Source organism: Jaculus jaculus, chromosome 2 (assembly GCF_020740685.1).
Source record: "Jaculus jaculus isolate mJacJac1 chromosome 2, mJacJac1.mat.Y.cur, whole genome shotgun sequence".
In the NCBI taxonomy this organism is placed as follows: Eukaryota; Metazoa; Chordata; class Mammalia; order Rodentia; family Dipodidae; genus Jaculus; species Jaculus jaculus.
Genome location: NC_059103.1, coordinates 36531303 through 36553557, shown reverse-complemented (window position 1 = coordinate 36553557; position 22255 = coordinate 36531303). Strand labels below are relative to the sequence as shown.

Sequence of the window (22255 nt, the reverse complement as noted above, 5' to 3'; positions counted from 1 at the left end):
GGGGTTACAGGTCAGTGTCCACTAAGAAATTGAGGAAAAAGATAACTAATATACAAGAGTTAGAGAGAAGAGAGATAGAGGGGAGAGGGGGAGAGGGAGGGAGGGAAGATGTAGGAGATTTAGGTCAGTCTTGATCCTACCCTCTCCAGTGTCTTGTGGTTCAGGTGTTTCCTGTAAGGGACTAGTGAAGGTTCAGTCATTTGGTCTGTCTTTTAGGAAGTAGAATTTTATGGTACCATTGCCGTTTGGGTCCAGATTACTGTTTTCCACCCTTTGATTCCCTCCCCGCCCTCCCATCCATCTTATTGTCTAGTCCATGAGGTACTTGCTGGGTATGTAAGGCATCTTGGGCAAATTCAGGTTAGGTGTTGCAGATGAGTGAGACTATGTGTCGATTTTTTTTCTGTGATTGGGTAAGTTCGCTGAGAATGATCTGTTCCAGGTTCAACCATTTTTCCTCAAATTTCTTTATGTCATTTTTTCTTACTGATGTATAGAATTCCATTGTGTAGATATACCACATCTTTGTTATCCATTCTTCTAATGATGGACATCTGGGTTGATACCAGCTTTTAGCTATTACAAATTGAGCTGCTACAAACATGGTTGAGCAAATCTCTCTGGCTTTTGGTTTGAAGGTTTTAGGGTACATGCCCAGTAATGGTATAACTGGGTCTGTTGGTATTTCTATAGTCAGCTTTTTCAGGAGTCTCCATATTGCTTTCCAAAGTGGTTGTACCATCCTGCATTCCCACCAACAGTGAATGAGTGTCCCTGCTTCTCCACATCCTCACCAGCATTTATTTTCATTTGACCTTTTGATGTTGGCTATCCTTATTGGGGTAAGGTGGAATCTCATAGTTGTTTTAATTTGCATTTCTCTGATGATTAGGGATGATGAACATTTTCTTAGGTGTGTGTTTGCCATTTGTATCTCTTCCTCTGTGAATTGCCTGTTTAACTCTGTGCCCCATTTTGTGAGTGGGGTATTTGTCTTCTTATTGTTTAGACTTTTGAGTTCTTTGTAAATTCTAGAGATAAGGCCTCTATCAGTTGGATAACCTGCAAATATTTTCTCCCACTCTGTGGGTATTCTATTGGCTTTGTTTATTATATGCTTATCTGTAAAGAAACTCTTCAGCTTCATATGATCCCAATGGTTGAGTGACTGTTTAAGAACTTGAGCCACTGGGGTTTTATTCAGGAAGTCTTTTCCCATTCCTATATCATGGAAAGTACTTCCTAAATTTTCTTCCAGTAGTTTTCGAGTTTCTGGTCTTATGTTGAGGTCTTTGATCCATTTGGATTTGAGTGTTGTGCATGGTGAAATGTGTGGATCAAGTTTTAGTTTCCTGCATGTGGTTATCCAGTTTGTCCAGCACCATTTGTTGAAGATGCTATCTTTTTTCCAGTCTATATTGTTTGGGCCTTTGTCGAATATCAAGTAGCTATAGTTGCTTGGCCCAAAATCCGGGTCCTCAAGTCTATTCCATTGGTCTATACTCCTGTTTTTATGCCAGTACCATGCTGTTTTTATTACTATGGCTTTGTAGTATAACTTTATATCGGGTATGGTGATGCCACCAGAGGTATTTCTTTTGCTGAGGATATGTTTGGATATGCGAGGCCTTCTGCCTTTCCATATGAAATTTGAGATCATTTTTTCTATGTCTGTGAAGAACATTGTAGGGATTTTAATTGGAATTGCGTTAAATCTATATATTGCCTTTGGTAGGATTGTCATCTTCACAATGTTGATTCTGCCTATCCAGGAGCATGGGAGGTCTTTCCATCGTTTCAAGTCCTCCTCAATTTCTTTTTTGAGAGTTTTTATATTTTCGTTGTAAAGATCTTTTACTTCCTTGGTTAACGTTATTCCAAGGTATTTTATTTTATTTTTTGCTATTGAAAATGGGACTATGTCCTTTATTTCTTTTTCTGTGTCTTTGTCATTTGCATACAGAAATGCTTCCGATTTTTGTGCGTTGATTTTGTATCCTGCTACTTTGCTATAGGAGTTAATCACCTTCACGAGTTTTGGGATGGAGTCTCTCGGGTCTCTTACATATACAATCATGTCATCAGCGAATAGAGCTAACTTAACTTCTTCCTTTCCAAATTGTATCCCTTTTATTTCCTTCTCCTGTCTTATTGCTTGAGCTAGGACTTCCAGAACTATATTGAAAAGCAGAGGTGAGAGAGGACATCCCTGTCTTGTTCCTGATCTCAATGGGAATTCCTCCAGTCTCTCTCCATTAAGAATTATTTGGGCCTTTGGAGCTTTGTATATTGCCTTTATTATATTAAGATGTGAACCGGCCATGCCGATTCTCTCCAATGTTTTGATCATGAAGTGATGTTGTATCTTGTCAAAGGCCTTCTCTGCATCTATCGAAATGATCATGTGATTTTTATGTTTAAGCTTGTTTATGTGGTGTATTACATTGACAGATTTTCGTATGTTGAACCACCCTTGTGTTCCTGGGATAAATCCCACTTGGTCAAGGTGGATAATGCTTTTGATGTGTTGTTGGATTCGGTTTGCGAGAATTTTGTTGAGGATCTTTGCGTCTATGTTCATTAGGGAAATAGGCCAATAGTTTTCTTTTCTTGTGGCGTCTCTGCCTGGTTTTGGGATTAGGGTGATACTAGCTTCATAGAAGGAGTTGGGTAGTTTTCCCTGTTCTTCAATTGTGTGGCACAGTTTTAGGAATATTGGTTTGAGTTCTTCCATGAAGGTTTGATAAAATTCGGCTGGGAATCCATCTGGTCCTGGACTCTTCTTTTTTGGGAGGTTTTTTATTACTTTTTCAATCTCCATGAGCGTGATGGGTTCATTGAGGTGGTTGATCTGCTCTGAGTTTAGCTTTGGTAGATGATATGCATCCAGGAATTTATCCATCTCCTCCACATTTTCCAGTTTTGTGGAGTAGAGGTTTTTGAAATAAGTCCTGATGATTCTGCCGATTTCAGTGATGTCTGTTGTAATCTCTCCTTTTTCATTTTGAATTTTGTTAATTTGGAGTCTCTCCTTTTTTTGCTTGATCAAATTGGCCAGAGGTTTGTCAATCTTGTTTATTTTTTCAAAGAACCAGCTCTTTGTTTTGTCAATTGCCTTAATTGTTTCCTTGGTTTCCAATTCATTAATTTCTGCTCTGATTTTAATTATTTCCTTCCTTCTGGAGCTCTTTGGGTTGGATTTTTCTTGTTTTTCCAATGCCTTTAGGTGGATGGTTAAGCTATTGATTTGGGATTTTTCTGTCTTTTTTATGAAGGCATTGAGTGCTATGAATTTTCCCCTGAGGACTGCCTTCATTGTGTCCCACAAGTTTTGGTATGATGTGTTCTCATTGTCATTCAATTCCAGGAATTTTGCAATTTCATTTTTTATTTCATCCACTATCCATTTATTGTTTAAGAGTGTGCTATTCAGTTTCCAGTTGCCGTTGGGGCTCTTGTTGGTTTTTTTGTTGTTGATTTCTAGGAATATAGCATTATGATCTGATATCATGCAGGGAATTATGTCGATTTTCCTAAATATGTGGAGGCTATCTTTGTGACCCAGTATATGGTCTATTTTAGAGAATGTTCCATGGGCTGCTGAGAAGAATGTGTAGTCTGTGGATTTGGGGTGGAATGTTCTGTAGATGTCTGTTAGGTCTAAGTGCTCTATGGTTTTGTTGAGCTCTCTTACTTCCCTGTTGAGCTTCTGTTTGGATGATCTGTCTATTACTGATAATGGTGTGTTAAAGTCCCCAGCTATGATGGTGTTGGTGGTTATTTCTGTTTTATTGTCAAGTAGGTTTTCTTTTATGAACTGCGGTGCCCCTGTGTTTGGTGCATACAGATTTATGATTGTAATATCCTCTTGATGGATTGTTCCCTTTACAAGTAGGAAGTAGCCTTCTTTATCTTTTTTGATTGTTTTTGGTTTGAAGTCAACTTTATCTGATATTAATATAGCTACACCTGCTTGTTTCTTATTCCCATTTGCTTGGAATATTGTTTTCCACCCTTTCACCCTGAGGAGGTTTCTGTCTTTAGTGGTAAGGTGGGTTTCTTGAAGGCAGCAGATTGAGGGGTCTAATTTTTTGATCCACCCTGTTAGCCTGTGTCTCTTGATGGGTGAATTAAGGCCATTAATGTTTAGGGTGATGACTGTGAGATTTGATTTGATCCCTGTCATTTTGTGGTGGTAGAGGTGTGTTGGCATTTCCATGGAATTTTTTTTTTTTTTTTTTTTTTTGTATCTACTCTGGGTTTGATTGCTGTGATCTTCTTCTTGTAGGGATTTGTGTTTGGTTATTTGTTTCCTCTCTGTGGAGAATTTCCTGGAGTACTTTCTGTAGGTTTGGTTTTGTGTTCATATAATTGTAAAGCTGAGTTTTATCATGGAAAGTTTTCCTTTCACCATCTATTATAAGGGAGACTTTTGCTGGGTAGAGTAGTTTAGGTTGAAAGCCATAGTTTCTTAGCATTTGGAGAGTATCATTCCAGGCCCTTCTAGCTTTCAGGGTTTCCATTGAGAAGTCTGAAGTAATTCTGATGGGGTTTCCTTTGAAAGTGGTGTGCTGTTTTTCCCTAGCTGCTTTTAGGATTTTTTCCTTGGTGTCAATGTTTAGAGTCTTAATGATAATATGCCTTGGGGAGTTTCTCCTTTGGTCTAGTCGGTTAGGAGTTCTGTTTGCTTCTTGAATCTTGATGGGCCTTTCTTTTAAGAGACGGGGGAAGTTTTCTTCAATTATTGTGTTAAATAAGTTCTCCATGCCTTTGGTCTGAAATTCTTCTCCTTCTGGTATTCCAATGATTCTGATATTAGGACGTTTAAGTGTATCCCACAATTCTCTCATGTTCTGTTCACAGGAACTTTTGAACTTACTGAAATTTTTGGACTCTCGAACTGTTTCTTCCATCCTGTCTTCCAGATCAGAATTTCTATCTTCCACTTCGCTGACTCTATTCTTGAGAGCCTCTAGTGAGTTTTGGACTTGTTCAATTAAGTTTGCATTTTCTACTACTTTCCTATGTATCACTTCCATCGCTTTGTCCAGCTCCCTTTTTGTCTCATTTTCTGATTTTCTTGCTGATTCTTGGAAATCATCCTTGCATTTCTTTATGTTTTCATTTAGTGTGGCCAGCTGATTTTTAAGGTCCTCTTTTTTTTCATTCTCCCTCAACTCTCTTAGCTCTCTTTGAATTCCTTCCAGTGTCTTATCATATTGCTCTAGCTTAGTGATGGTAGCATCCATACGATTATCTATCCTTTGTAGCTTTCCTGTCAGATCTAGCAGTAGTTTGGTCAGGGTTGCATTGTTCATTGCTTCCACTTGATGTTCTGATCCTAAACACTCTTCTATGTTTTGGTTTGTTGTGATCCTTGTTGGACTGGGTGATCTGTCTGGATTTTCTTCCATTTTATTTTTCGTGTTATTTCTTTTGCGCTGTGGTCTACCCATGTCAGTGTATGGGCAGGTAGGTGGGTGGAGCAGCCTGGGATCTAGCTTAATGCAAATCCAAGGCAGCCTGGGGCAGTTGTAAGCAGCCTGGGTTTTTGCTCACTCTTGCCAAAGCCGCCTACCTATAGCCTGACAGGGGCACCAAAGTTGCCTGAATTCTCACCCAGTAATGCACCTAAGCTGCCTGCCTTTGAGCTTGAAAAGGGACTGAGGTAGCAAGCCTTGAAGGTGCCTAGATTCTGGCTGGGTACACTGGGGTCTGTAAACAGTCTGTGCTCTTCCGCCTCAGGGGAGTGGGGGATGGGTGGCGATGTACAGATAGGGGATGGCACCTGCGCTGGCGCTAGTGACTCAGTGTAGACTTATGTGGCTCTTGCTGTGGGACTGGGCCCACTGCACGTGCAATTGTAGTGCAGAGGCAGATGATGTGGGTACGGAATCAGGACACAGCAGAAACTGACCGGCGGCAAGTGATGTGAAAACAGCAGGGTGTGAGGGGAGGGGGGGGCAGCTAGGAGCGTGGGGCGCTGTGGGATACCGTGGGGTGCTCTGGACTCGCAGGGGGGGAGGGGGCGGATCGCGCGGGGGAGGGGGCTGAGGGGGTCCAGGGGGTTGCGGGTAGCGCAGGGGCCGTGGAGCACGCTGAGGTAAGATGGAGTGCTGGATGCTGTGGGACGCTGCGGGGCAGTCTGGGCGCGCGGCGGGGGTGGGGTGTACGGGGGGGGCTCGAGGAGCGCGGGGGTGGGGCGCGGGGAGTCTCGGGGCACGCGGGGGGGGATCGGGGGACACCTGGGCGCCCGGGCGCTGGACGCTGCGGGGCTTTGAGCGCCCCTGTCGCGTGTGGGTAGGGAGCGTTGGGCGCGCTGGGGGGGGAGGCGAGGGCGGGGCGCGCGGGGGGGGGGCTCGAGGCGCGTGGGGTTGGGGCGTGGGGGTCTCAGGGCGCGCGGGGGGGTGCGGGGGTGTGGGGCACACCTGGGCGCCCGGGGCGCGGGGCGCTTGGGGCGTGCCTGCTGAGTGTGGATAGAGAGCACGGAAGGCGCGGGGGGGTGGGGCGCGCGGGAGGGTGGGGCGGGCGTGGGGTGGTCTGGAGGCACGCGGGGGTGGGGCGCAGGGGTCTTGGGCGTGCGGGGGCGCGGGGCAGGCCTGGGTGCCCGGGGCGCGGGAAGCCTTGGTTGGCTTGGGCCGCGTCTGCCTTGTGTGGATAGGGAGCGTGGGGCGCGCTGGGGGGGAGGGGCGTGCTGGGGGGGTGCGGGGGGTGCGGCAGGTGTGGGGCACAGGGGTTGTGGGGTGCGCTGGGCCGCCGGGGAGCGTGGGGCTTGGTGTGCACGGGGCATCGGGCCGCTGGGCGCGGGGCCGCGCCCGATGCAGTTATTCGCGGCGGGCGGGGTGGCGGGGCGTGGGTCGCGGGGGTGTGTGCTTCCCTCTTTTATCCCAATCTGTGCCCTCCCTCTTCAGAAAGTTCCTAATTTCCCTTGAATACTTGCCTTTTTTTCCCTCGTTGTTTGTAGTGCAGCTAGGCGGTCGCCATCTTGACCGGAAGCCCCCTATTATTTTCTTAAAAAAATTACCAACAATTTAAATCATTGTTTTTTCATAATATTTATTTATTTTCAAGGAGGGAAGTATGGAGAGAGAGAGAAAATGAGAGTAGGCACAAGGCACATCAGGGCTTCTGGCCACCACAAATGAACTCCACATGCATGTCCACTTTCTGCATCTATCTTTACATATGTACTAAAGAATCAAACCTGGGTTCTTAGACTTTTCAGGCAAGTGCTTTAAGCACTAAGCAATGTTTATAATCCTAGGTTCTTGTTTGCTTTGACTTAATGTATTAATTCTACCTTTTCTTCAAGCTCTGATATTCTGCTCTCTGCATAGTTCATTATATTGGTCAAGCATGAAGCATTTTATTTGATGTATTATGTTTTCATTCACAGCATCATTTCAGTGCATTCTTTCCTTTAGTATTTCTGTCTTTTTATTGAATTCCATTTTTATATTTCCCTTTGCCTTTTTTATTCCATTCAGCTGATTGTAATTTGTGTAATTTTTTTAAATTCCTTGAACATATTATTTTGAATTCTTTGTCTGAAATTTCATTTAAATGTCTTCATCAAGGCCATTACTCTGGGACTTACAGATTTTTGAGGAGGCAAGTTAATAGTCTTCATTGTTAATATTGTGTGTATATGTGTACATGCATGTGTTGTGTGTTTGTGTTGAAACTGTTGCACTAGGAATTCAAATTTTGTAGTGATTAAATTCAGGATACCTTTCTTTCTTCCCTTGAATGTTTCCAGTGTTTGGGAGAGACTAACTTGTAGTAGCATTAAGCTATCATGTTCCTACAGAGCACCAGCATATGCCCCAGGCCTGCAATAATAGTCAATATTTATGGATAGACCACATATGCAAATATAGTATTGTAACACAATAACTTCTTAGTCATTAATTATCTTAGGGAGGAAACGGACCTTATATCAAGTGTATATTTGTTATTGGAAATGAGAGGAAAGAATGAAAAAAAAAACAAAAAACACCACAAGGCAACAGATTATCATTAGGATAGCACAGAGAAGGTATAGGAAGGTAATTTAAGTGGAAGAGGAGATCTACAGGAATAAAAACATAAGAAAAAAAAGGAGGAAGGAGTATGAGGGAATTTGGCTGAAGGTAGACTGGAGAGAGGTAAAGGTATGTTGTCAGTTAATGTGGCATAGTCCCATAGTTTGAAGGTCTGAGACCTGGAATCCCCCCCTCCCCCCAGTCCCCGCCCTGTGGGAGAAGAAAAGGCAAAGGGAAAAAGTAAGGAGAAAAAAGAAAACTAAACAAAATCTCCAATAAAAATGTAAAAACAAACGAAAACAACCAAAAAGCACAAGAACAGAGTGGAGGTGTGCTACAATGACCCCAGGTGTTGACATGACAAAGGGGAGAGAGAGAAGTAGAGATGTCAAATATGAAAACTAAGTGGCCTGATTGTTGGCTCTTAGTTGTCCTGTCTTGAGCCCCTTCCTTGGCTGCTGGAACGCTGTATAGTCCACTGGGATTTGGGGAGTTCGGCAGTTTCATTCCCTCCTCTGAGGCTTTCTTGGATTTACTAAATTGCCAAACTGTCCATGTTTCTGGGCAGGCTTCAGTGGCGGGACCTCAGATCTGGCACTCTTTGTGAGTTCCCTTGAGGATCTTGTTGGGGATGCTGGTCCCACCACTGTGAAGCTCTTACAAATGTCCCAAGTGTTGTTGGTCTCTGTGGATGTTCCCGTGCGTGCTTTGGTTTCCACGTGGTTTTCAGCTCATGTTCCTAGTGCTGCGGTACAGCGGCAGGGAAGGTGCTACCCGCACCCTTGTGGTATTCCCAGGGAACTCAGACCCTCTCATCATCATCATCTGATCCCTGCTCTGGGTTATTCTGCTGTTGTGAAACTGTCATGTGGGGAGAGAAAGACTTCATAGTTTTTATGTCCCTCATTGGCAGGGCTGGATATTTAAGAGGAAAAGTTCTATCCGAGACCAGATTTGGTTCGGCAAGCCAATCCACAACTAACTAAGAGTGTTCCTTCAGCTTCTCGAAAGCGTTGTCATCTGGCTTAATAAGTTAGTTGACAGATCTTCTCTCTTGAAAAACAAACAAACAAAAAGAGCATATTGTACATTGTCTTGCATCTTCTCTTTCCTGGATTTTACTGGTGAGGTGTCTATTTTAAAATAAAGGCATAAAACATAGAATGGCTTCTGTACAGGTTTTAACAAGATTATTCTGAAGTTTCAGAAGAAAGGGACAGAGTAGTGAGCACAGGATCGAGGAAAAAAACAAAAATTAAAGGAGAGACACTATCTCTTGTCAGGATTTATATTATGCTTACAGTAGTGAGGAGTGTGTAGTATTAGTGAAAGAACAAACAACTAGATCAGAAGTACATACAAATACTCTTGCAATAGACACACCAAAATATCCCTCTCAGATCCTTGACAATGAAGCAAAACCATGATAATGAAAATAATGATTTTCTTCTTAACAACTAACACCAGAATAATTAGAACACCTTTCACAATTAATTCAAATTGGCTCAACAACTTCAATGTAAACTACAAAACAGTAGTACTTTCAGAAAGTAACAGGGAATTTAGGTGATCTTGACTATAGTAATGAATTTCCAGACACAACATCTGAAAACAAAACTAATGGAAAACCTGATAAGTTGTATTGTTTCAAGTCATAAACTTCTACTTTGCAAAAGAAAATATCAAGAAAATGAAAAAGTCAGGTACTGAGATTTTTTATAACACATATTTGCTAAAGTACTTATATCCAAAATATATAATGGGCTTTAGAATGTCACTGGTTCAATGGAGCAGGCAAGCCAATTGAAAAAATAAAACTATCAAATGCCTTGCCTGTAAAGATATAACAAAAGCAATTAAATGTCTTCTTGTGAAATGAAAACAAAGCATATGCAGTGTCCTTATCACTTACTCAGGAATTAAAAGTTAAAATATCTACAGTATACTACTACACTTACTATGGTGAATAGAATATCAAAACATGCCAATACAAACCCATGATCAAGATATAGAGGAACTCTCACTCATTGCTGGTTAGACTGACAAATTGTTCAGCCATTCTGGATGACAATTTGAAATTTCTTACAAATATTGTTTTACCATTCAATGTAGTAATTCCTCTCCAAGGAATTGATTTACTCAATTAAGTTGAAAATAGATGCATTATTAAAATATTATTAAAACATGTGGAGGCTTAGAACAGACTTGCTTGTGATCATTTAAAACTGGCAGCAACTGGCATGCCCTTCAGTGGGTGAACAAGTTAAGTCATTATCTATCTATGTATATAATGTGTTATTATCCAACAATAACAATCAGCTAGCAAGTCACAAAAGACGTGGTGGAATGCAAAACACACAATGATAAATGGGAAAAATAATCTCATCTTAGAAGATGACATACATTGTGATTGTAATCATTAATTAAGACTACTTTCAATGAATGCATTAAGTTGCATTAGCCTTTACTCTTTATGTTGAAAACTCAAGGGGAAATATTAATGCACAGAATTTTAGATCTTGAAAATCCCACCAGGATAAGTAGCAAAATGATAAGTGGCCCCTTTTGCTTTGTTGTAAAGGTGGTAGGGGAAAGATGAGTATGTGGAACTATGAGAAATTTAAGGGTAGTGGAGCTTTGTGATATGGTGATGATGGATTCACAGTGTTCTGGTCAAAACATATACCACATAGTGAAATCTAATGTAAACCATGGGCATCAGTTCATAATAGCATACTTATATTGGTATATTAATTATAACAAAGAAACAGTGGTGATATAACATATCTAACAGGAGAAAATGAGTAGCAAGAGATAGAGACTAGGTATTCAAAACTTTCTGTACTATTTGTGAATTTTAGTACAGGAAAAATTAACATATTTTAAAATGAATTATCTGTACTGTATATACTTTTTTATTTCTGATAAATTAAAGCATAATGGTTTGAGTTGAAATATGGATTCCTCTGTTGGTGAATAATTTCCTGAACATATGTCCCAGGTAAAACACTTATTAGTGTGAAGCCTAAATTACATACAACTTGCTTGATGCTTTCCAAACATAGTATTATAGAAGAGCCTTGTATTGTGTCTGCATGGGTGCGCTAACACTGCAAGGAGTAGAAAGATGACTCTTGGCAAATGTGAGTTTCAGCCTCTTACCCACATCAGAATATCTTTCTTAAGCAACATTATCATTTGAATCGTATTTGTTTAATTTGAAAAGTCACTTTTGAGAGGGGAAATTAAATATATAATTAGAGATTTTCACAAGTATTAAGATGTATTTCTACAAAATTTGGAAAATGCTTCAATACTTTCATTGTGATGATTATTTATGTTGACCAAAACCACTAGAGACACATATAGAAGACTGAGAGACTGTGAATTTCTCCACACAGAGTGTTTTAGGTGACAATTACTGTCCCCCAAATTTATAACTCTTCCTGGATTGCTCTGCCATCAAGCTATGTAGAGCTGAGTCAGGCTGAGGGAAATTACACAACCACCTTCAGAAGTGCTCCAGACTCCTTTCCATATGTGACCACAGCAGCCTGTGTATGTTTGGATCTACTCTTCCTCAGTGATTTTCCATCAGCCTAAGAGCTGCTTTTGAAAAATTTTATCACCTTATATTTTTGGCCACATTAAATTTTACTTTGACTTAGCATCATGTCAGATTACAAACTCATTTTTCTGTTTTCTTTTTCTTTTCTTTTCTTTCCTTTTTAAAATTTTCTTAAATTTTTATTCTTTTTTTTTTTTTTTTTGAGGTAGGGTTTCACTCTGGCCCAGGCTGACCTGCAATTCACTATGTAGTCTCAGGATGGCCTAGAACTCACAGTGATCCTCCGACCTCTGCTTCCCAAGTAGTGGGATTAATTGGGTGCACCACCACGCCTGCCTTCATTTTCCTTAATGCACTAAATTGCAAATAAACTTAATTAAAATTTCCTAGAAGGGTATGAATTTTAATGAAGATTTAGAAACTCAGTAATATATCTCAAATTAACTTTGATCAAAATTTGGTCCATATAAGAATGGAGATATGGCTCAGTGGTTAAGGCACTTGCCTGCAAAGCCTAATGAACTGGAATTGATTCCCCAGGACCCATGTAAAGCCAGATACAAAGAGTGGCGCATACATCCAGAGCTCATTTTTGGTGGCAGTTGTAGTGGTAGAGGCCCTGATGTACTCTTTCTCTCTCTCTCTCTGCCTCTTTCTCTCTCAAATGAATAAAATATTTTAAAAAAAGTGTGAGCAAAAACAAATTTTATATATATACATATATATATATATATATATATATACATGTATATGTATGTATATATATATATATATATTCATAAATGAAGGAAATCAGGAACACAACTCATCATACTGAACATAGTCATTGATTTTTCTCAGCCTGACTCAACTCAATATAGCTTGATGGCAGAGAAATCAAAGAAGAGTAGTAAGTTGTTGGGACAGTAATTGTCACCTAAAGCACTTCGTGTAGAGAAAATCATAGTTTCTCAGTCTTCTGAATATGCAAGCGTGTGTGTGTGTGTGTGTGTGTGTGTGTGTGTGTGTATGCATCATCATGTGAAGGCCAGAGGACACACTTAATTATTTTTAGGACACTATCCATCTCTTTTTGAGACAGGTTCTCTTATTGTCCTGGTACTCATAAATTAGGATTGATAATCTAATCAAGTACTCCAGGAATCCTCTCATCTCTACTCCCCCAATACTGGGATTACAGGCATGTATCACCATACTTGGAATTTTACGTGGGTACTGTGCATAGAATGTTGATCCTCCTGTTTTCAAGGCAAACACTTTACCCACTGTGCTATCCCTAGTTCCCTTGGACTTGTATACCACAAGGAAGTGGGACTCGTTATTGAGGAAATTTTGCTGAACGTTGAATGCTGTGCTTAGAACTCCAGGATTTATTTATTTATTTTGCTTACTCCCTTTATTATCAACTCAGTGAGTTTGGATCAAGTGAGTTCTCAGACTGACGAATGTAAGTCATTAGGTTTTACAGACACTTTCAGTTACCTGCCAGTAAACATGAATAATGCTGCATATATAGAATAAATAATGTGTGAGATGAAGTTGAAGTGGTGTATTTCATTTATGGAGGATCTTAACTCCAGGAACAAATGCACTCTTTAGAAAGCACTCCTTTTTAATATAACAATAAATGAAAAGCTAAAACACATCCAGCTTTATTGTTAGAAAGCAAAGAAGCAAGGAAAAATATAGAAATATAACATCCCTTTTGAAGACAGCATTTTTTTCATAATCTGTATGTATCAATGCTCTCTGCCTATATGCTATTTAGCATTATTATAATGTTTATTTATCTTATACATAAAGATATTTCTGCAATAAATCAAACAGAAAGTGTAATAAATGGTAGTGACAGTCCAGTTTAATAGGTGAACATTTTGGAAACATTTAGAAAAGTTACTCATGCCATTGTATGATTTCCCAATGTTAAAAAAAATCTTTATGACTTATAGCTCCAATGAGAGACCGACAGCTTCTAGATAATGTCTTTTTCCTTGTATCACAATATTCTGGGACCAGACACTGTTTAAGTGTCATGATTCTAGAATCTGGGTGGGGAAAATCTCTTTAAAAAATTTATTCTCCTTTGTGGCTCTGTTATTTTGTGGCATGTTAGGGAAAAAAATGATTCAAGGTACATGATTTATCTTTGCAGTGTTTTTCATCAAATGTGACCTTGTGTTTTCTTTCTATAGATCCAGGGCTGCACAGGCAGCTCTATTTCCTGCAAAGGCCGTCCAACGTTGTAGCCATCGAAGGGAGAGACGCTGTTCTGGAATGTTGTGTTTCTGGTTATCCTCCGCCAAGTTTTACCTGGTTACGAGGCGAGGAAGCTGTCCAACTCAGGTATTATGCAACTAGTATGCCTGAGAAGTTTACACTGTTATCTATCATTCTCTAATATGACACATGTGGACCTGAGAGATGGTTTGGTGGTTAAGGTGCTTGTCTGTGAAGCCTAAGGACCTACGTTCAATTCCCCAGTACTCACATAAGCTAGATGCACAATGTGGAGAATGCGTCTGGATGTCATTTGCAGTGGTTACACAGGCTCTGGTTCACTGATTTCTGTCTGCCTATCTATCTTCTCTCTCTCTCTTTCTCTTACTGCAAATAAGTAAATAAATACAATTTTAAAAATATGATACTTTCTATAAATATTAGACTTGGAAAAGGATTAGCATGTAAATTGTATTAAGCATTGGGATTAGAGGATAAGAGAAAATGTCAAAATATATGGAATTGAATCTTAACGGAATGAGGGAAAATTAGGTTATCTGTTGAGATTTCCTTCCTAGAATCTTCAGCAAGGGCATGTGGATGATATCTTCTGAGAAAGTGGTACAGAGAGTGTACATCTTAAATATTCTTATCACATACATGCACAAAAGGTAGCTAGATTAATTAGCATGATAGTGCCCAATAATAATTACTTATTAATCTAGACATATTTCATATTAGTTACATGAATTTTATGTATACATGTTTACAATGAACATGTTTATACATATTCATATATATGTACATATATATATACATATATATATGTATGTATGTATAAACTTTATTTTTATTTATTTATTTGAGAGAGAGAGAGAGAAAGAGGCAGAGAGAAAGAGAGAGAGAATGGGCACTCCAGGGCCTCCAGCCTCTGCAAACAAACTTCAGATGCATGCGCCCCTTTGTGCATCTGGCTTACATGGGTCTTGGGGAATCAAACAGAGGTAATTTGGCTTTACAGGCAAATGCCTTAATCTCTCATCCATCTCTACAGCCCCTATATGTATAATTTTTAATTGTTAATAATATTTCAATAAAGATGAGGGCAAAAATATGAGAATTTGTGTAGTTTAATATAGTGATGCCCTTTTAAAGTCAGAAAACTTTTTAGCTCTGATTATATCTCTGATTATCCTCATTATTACAAATATTTAAGGAAAAACAGGGTAAAATGGTTAGTTTTAAATTAGTGGAACATTAGTAACAAAGTAAAATTTGATAGTAAATCCATAATAGTATGGAATACTTAGTCTGAGACCTTTTGATTAAATGAACCTCACTTAAGAAATTAATTTCATTGATTAGGACTGGTGTACTCCTTTCTAGCATTTATTTTCTATGACAAGAGAGGCCCATAGATCATAAATTAATCATTACATTCCATTCTATTTAATTATGTATTCAGATATCAGAAGTCCATCATATACCCTCCTAACATTGCTGATATCAACAAAGCATCTAAGAAATCTGATCACAGTCGTAATATGTTTTGCATATATCCAAGTGATTTTGGTTAATTGAACTCTGACTTTTACAAACCACTGAATTTGATGTTAGGGAAGAAAATATGTCTTCCACACTAGGGAACAACTTCTGTGGACTTTGAGGCCTTCAATTCAAAGTGAAAAAAATGGACTAGATTATTTGTCAGTAATGGTAGTTCCAAACCCAAATCATTGTTAGATTATTATACACACCTTCCCAATGGGACTTTTTCTCAAAGTAACATTAGTTTCAATAGCAGAGGTGTTACAAATTTCTATAATATATATTATTTTGTCTAATTTTTTAACTTGGCTTTTGTGAAGTTCATTATCACTTCGGAGTATCTTGTCTGGTATGCACATGTGTTACATCATGATTTCATTGCATGTGCCCTTTGTCTTATAGGTCTAAAAAGTATTCTTTATTGGGTGGCAGCAACTTACTCATCTCCAATGTGACAGACGATGATAGTGGAACCTACACCTGTGTTGTCACTTACAAGAATGAGAATATTAGTGCCTCCGCAGAGCTCACAGTCTTGGGTAAGTTAACGATTAGAGATGAGTTTACAATCTACCCTTCAAAATATATTACCATGACATTTCGAATGATTATCACTGATTACATCTCATGTTTACTAGTGTGAAATTGCAAAGTCCTGGCACTCCACACATGTCCTTGCTCTGCTTTGATTAATTGCATGGGGTCAAGTGCAGTGTTTGAGTACTTGCTTGTTGATTAAAATGCAGATACAATAATCCTTAGTCTAATTATCCTAACGATGCAACTGAAAAGTACTCCAAATTAATAATTAAGAGTTATGTTGAATAACAATATAGGGTTCCAAAATATCATACCTGGGGAATATAAATAAAGAAGAAAATGAGAAAAAAATATACAAAAATGCATTTAAGAGGAGAAGCAGATATTATTTGAAATGGCAAGTTTTCTTACATTAAATTTATGTTGTTGATAAAGATGAAATATTAATGTGGAAACACTAGGCATTATGTTGAAAATAAACCATGAAAATCAAATATGTTTAACAAACCCTTGCATGGCAAAATATTAGTTAAAAAATTCATGATACATGCATGGATTTGAATCATTTTGAAAGCGAGGGATCCACAAGTATTACTGCAGATTAAAAATTTTGGTTTGTGGATGGACTGAGACAAACATGTTTGTATCATGAGCTCAAAAAATGTTTTACCTAATATGATTTGAATCAGTTTTTTAGGGAAGAAAACCTAATATTTGATCTTTTTCTTCCTTTGATTTGCTAAATGATACAAAAGTTAATTACAGGTTTATTGGTCTTTGAATTTTTCCCTCTGGATTGTGTTATTTTTGCCAGTTAAAGAATTCAGAAAAAATTTACAGGTTAAAAGTCACTCTGTAGAATTAAAAGTCATTACTAGCTGATTCTATCTGCTACCTCATTTAAGGATATGACTATGTTAGTAATTTTGCTTTTATCTTTAAAAATTGTCTCGAATATGATCCCATCTGTGGGATGAATAAGAATATGTTTGTTGTGTCAGGTACTGGAGTTGCTTATTCCATCACAAATCATAAATACACACAAATAGAGAGCTATTGAATTTAGTTTTTTAAGTTTCAAGGTAGCTTTATTATAACTAAAATATCAACTGATTTTAAAATAGCAATAATTTAATTTAACCATCTTTGATATTTTGTATGTCAAAGAAAATAGCAAACATTTATGTTTGTAATACTAAAGGACAATGGCACATAATGATTATCATAAACAATCTTGTAATGTGTCTTACCAATCATTTGTTTTGTGTGGAATGTTACTGTATTGATATCCTAGTTAAATACATGTAAGTGGTGATATTTGAGGATAAGCTAAAGTAAATTAACCAAGATAGACATTATGAACATATGTGTGTACATATATATTAAACAGCTTATATAAAATATTACAGAATATTTACATGCTGATGGGTACATTCAAAATTATCCAAATAGGACTGAAAAGATGGCTTAGCTCTTAAGGTTCTTGCCTTCAGAGCCAACAGACCTAGGTGCAACTCCCCAGGACCCACATAAAGCTAAATGCACAAGGTGGGCATGAATCTAGAGTTCATTTGTAGTGGCTGGAGGCCCTGCTATGCTCATTTTCTATCTCTCTCACTTTCCCTCTTTCTGTTTTTGTCTCTCAAATAAATAAATAAAAATAAAAATGTTTTAAAAGAAACTATCCAAATATATAAAAGAAGCAAATAAATTTCCCAACATACATGTTTATTTTTTATATTCCTTTCCTTCTAAAATGAAACATCTGCTGGGCGTGGTGGCGCATGCCTTTAATCCCAGTACTCGAGAGGCAGAGGCAGGAGGATCGCAGTGAGTTCAAGGATACCCTGAGACTACAGAGTTAATTCCAGGTCAGCCTGGACCAGAGTGAGACCCTACCTCGAAAAAACAAAACAAAAAATAAAATAAAATAAAATAAAATAAAATAAAATAAAATAAAATAAAATAAAATAAAATAAAATAAAATAAAATGAAACATCTTAGTAGGTTGGTATGCTTTGTTCCATGAAGCATGTATGCCACATAAAGTTTTATAGTTACATGTGACTAAGATGCCTCTTGGACTTTTTTTCACCCCAGGTGTACTTCACTCTTAAAGTAATCCTAGTGAACTCTGGGCATGATGCACACACCTTTAATCCCAGCACTCAAGAGGTAGAGGTAGGAGAATCTCTGATAGCTTGAGGTCAGTCTAAGACTACATAGTGATATCTAGGTTAACCTGGGCTAGAGAGAGTCCCTATCTTGAAAACCAGAAAATAAAAATAATAGAGATACTTGACTAATTTTTATGCTCTAGAAATTTTTAGACAGGCTGGAGCAATGGCTTAGTCGTGAAGACATTTGCTTTCAAAGCCAAAGGACCTGGGTTTGATCCTCCTGGTCCCACATAAGCCAGATGAACAAGGTGGTCCTTGCATCTGGGGTTTGATTGCAGTGGATGAAGGCCCTTGCATGACCATTCTCTCTCTCTATCGACCTCTTCCTCTCCTTCTCTCTCTCTCCCTCTCAAATAAATAAAATGAATAAAATATATGTTTAAAAATTATAAAAATAAATATTTTCAATATAGTAATATTGACACTAACATAAAGTAATGTGGTATAATAAAATTAAGCTGTAATAATATACACATATAACATGCATATATAAACATGCACATTTATGTATGCACTCGTGTGCATATTATTATAAACACACATATGTGTTTATGTATATTAGAATGGTTGTATATATAAAAACCAAATATATATATATATATATATATATATATATATATATATATATATATATACACACACATGCATTTACATGATAATTTACTTAGTGCAACAATGTGAGCCAATCATGCTTTAAAAGATCCTCTATGAGTTGTGTGCAGGTGGAGCCTATCAAGCAGCAATGCTCTTGTTTGCTCTAACTCTATATCAAAAAATGAATGAAAGATTAAATCATAAGGTGACACATATCTGTCCATTTTAAATAGCTGGGTGAGTCATAGTGAAAGGAAGGGCTGGCAAAAGTCTCACTCTAGAGGAGTGCCTTATTCAGAGAATTCGACTTCTGACCGAGGAAGAAGCACCGGCCATGCCACTCCTAAATTCAGGAGTTCCAAACAACCTTGTCTCCTGAATGAGAAAAGAGATGCATAAACAAAAGCAAGTATTCCAAGGGAAGATACAGAAGGAAATCTGGGCAGTTTGACCTCAGAATCCTTGACCTACTGGTTGCCTGATGTACACACTTCTCATTGATCTTTTTTATTTGAAACAGGTATAGAATGAATTGTGGGTGATGCACATGAAGTGATTCTAGAATTTCATTTCAACACGTAATTGGGCATGCAGCCATATTATGTAAAATATATGTATGCATTGTAACAGTCTTAGGAAATGAGTTATGGAAGCTTGGTAAAGAGTGAACAAATGGATGAAAGAATTAGAAATGACTTATGAAGACATGGTTAAAATAATCATAGTACTCAGTACTCATAATCAGCAGTCAGACTTGCAAGAAAAGTGTAATTAGCATTAGGAATTGCTTATGTTTTAACTGTACCTAGCTTTTTAAAACTACATATCAATCCTATCATTAAAAAATAAACATTAAAGCAAAAAATAAAATATGCTGATAATGTAAAAAGAGGATGAGTACAAATTAAGGCTCAAAAATATTTGGGGGCTGGAGAGATGGCTTAGCGGTTAAGCGCTTGCCTGTGAAGCCTAAGGACCCCGGTTCGAGGCTCGGTTCCCCAGGTCCCACGTTAGCCAGATGTACAAGGGGGCGCACGCGTCTGGAGTTCGTTTGCAGAGGCTGGAAGCCCTGGCGCGCCCATTCTCTCTCTCTCCCTCTATCTGTCTTTCTCTCTGTGTCTGTCGCTCTCAAAAAAAAAAAAAAAATTAAAAAAAATATTTGGAAGATGAAACTTATATATAATCCAATAACCTGGAATTTTTAAAAATCACACATCCACACAGTTTACACATAAATGTGGTACATACAGTAGGGTAAATGTCTTTTCACTTGAAGGTGACTCAGTATCTTCCTCATGTGCCTGCATATGTGATTATTCTCCAGATGTTTTAAATTGTTGAACTTAATCATGTCCCCAAATTTTATCAATGACCAAATACACACAAAACTAACAGTCTTCAGATCATTCTTGAATATTTATTTGTCTATAACCTACAATAAAATAACACAGAACTGTTTGTATGATATTTGGCAGTTAAGAATTTACCTCTTTGCTACAGTGAATTCCTTCCCACATGGTCTTATCTACCAATCTTATGTCACAGAATCTCTGTAAGTAATTTCCAAATTTCTTAAAGCAAAATTTCTTTTAATTTTGAACTAAACATTTGACTTTTATGTTTTATGAATGTGTTGCCATTTTCTTGACATTTATGCATGTATTAGAACATGCATCTTTATTCTTTAAACTTAGAGGATTTTTAAATTTCTAGATGCAGGGTGAATATTAATTACGCTCTCTATATAGATAGTATGTTAAATCAAGTGAGGATTTCATGTACATAACCCCATTTAGCCAAAGACTAGTGGGATCTTGACATTGGAGAGCATATTCATTGTCTCCATAGGATGCTAGCCCGGTTCCCACATCTAGACATGGGTTACTTTCCGCTGAGAAAATCTCTTAGCCAATCAGAATTGCATCCATGTCTCACCAATGCCGTGTACCACTACTGCACTTGTGTGTATATCTTGTCAGGGTGTTTGTTTCTGAGTAGTTTAGAGCCCTGGTTGGTCAGACTGTTGTTGTCCACTTTCTCTGAGTAGCTCATGTAGAACTTTCCAGCCCTAGAGAGCCTACTTTTCTGAGGATTGACTCTCTTATGAAATCCAGCCAAGTCTCTCCATGCTCTGTGTCAGCAGAATATGATGTCTTTAGCAATAGGGTCTTACCTTTTACCTCAGGCAGGTAATCAAGTGCTTTGACAGAAACCTGTCTTCTTTTGAGAACCTCAGAGGTCTCTTCAATAAACAGCTCACTGTAGGTATCAACTGCTTACCGGTACTGAGAGTTACAGACCAGAGCAAAAAAAAAAAAAGCTTAGGCTTCATCCCACCCTTGCCAGGGCCCTTCTTATCAGGTGCTCTGCCATTACTCCTATTGGTGGTTCAGTCTTTTAGTCTGTCTTCAAAGATAAAGGTTTCTATGTACAAGTTCATCTTGGGTTTAGTTTTGTGATGTTTCTCCACTTTCCCCTTCCCCCCAAAGCCTTCCATCCCTGTTGTATGGTCCCCAAGTTGCCAATCAGATATGTCAGCAAGTCAAGATGAGCCAGGCTAGGAACCATAGGTGAGTGAAATCATGTGGTGACTGTCTTTCTGTGACTGTGTGGATTCACTGAGTGTGATCTGTTTCAGGTCTGTCCATTTTTCTACAAATTTCATTGTATGTTTTTTTTTTTTTTTCTTACTGCTGAGTAGAATTGTATTTTGTAAATGTACCAAAAGTTCATTATCCATTCATCCAATGATGGGTACCTTGATTGATTCCAGTTCTTAGCTATAAATAATTGAGTAGCTATAGACATCATTGATCAAATATTTCTGTAGTGAAGCATGGAGCATTTAGGGTAAGTGCCTATTAAAGGAAGAACTGGATCTGTTGGTAGTTCTATATTCAATCCATTTCAATAATCTGCATATTGATTTCCATAGTGGTTGTACAAGATTTACATTCCCACCAACAGTGAATAAATGTTGCTCTTTCTCCACATCCTCACCAACATTTGTTGTCTTTTTTTTTTTTTTTTTTTTAATGATTGTCATCCTTGCTGGAGTAAGGTGGAACTCATAGTTGTTTTAATTTGCATTTTTGGTGGTTAGAGATGTTGAACATTTTATTTAGTGTGTTAGCCATTTGTATTTCTTCCTCTGAGAATTACCTATTTAGTTCTATGCCGCAGGTTTTTTTTTGGGTTTTTTTTTGTGGGTTATTTGATTTATTTGTATTTTTCTGAGAGAAAGAGGGAGAGAGAGAAAGAGAGACAGAGAGAGAGAGAGAGAGAGAGAGAGAGAGGGAGAGAATGGGCACACCAGGGCCTTTCAGCCACTGAGAATGAACTCCAGACATGCGCGGCCCCCTTGGCACATGTACAACATAGCACACTTGCGTCTCTGGCTTACATGGGACCTGGGAGTTCGAGCAGGTATTCTTAGGCTTTTCAGGAAAGCACCTTACCCATTAAACCATCTCTCCACCCTGTTTGATTTTTTGTTGTTTAGTTTTTTGAGTTCTTTGTAGATTCTAGATACTAGGTCTTTGTTAGTGGTATGGCTCATGCAAGTTTTCTGCAATTCTGTGGGT

General features: G+C 38.3%; 1 protein-coding gene across 3 annotated transcripts in view; it reads left to right on the top strand.

Moving 5' to 3' along the window:
• Dcc (DCC netrin 1 receptor) overlaps nt 1–22255 on the top strand; it is a 1292030-nt gene that overhangs the window by 584721 nt on the left and 685054 nt on the right. For all 3 annotated transcript variants that reach the window (XM_045143229.1, XM_004667488.2, XM_045143230.1), the window contains exons 4-5: nt 13785–13935; nt 15760–15896. In XM_045143229.1, coding sequence (XP_044999164.1) covers nt 13785–13935; nt 15760–15896 — 288 coding nt within the window. The remainder of the gene's footprint in view (nt 1–13784; nt 13936–15759; nt 15897–22255) is intronic.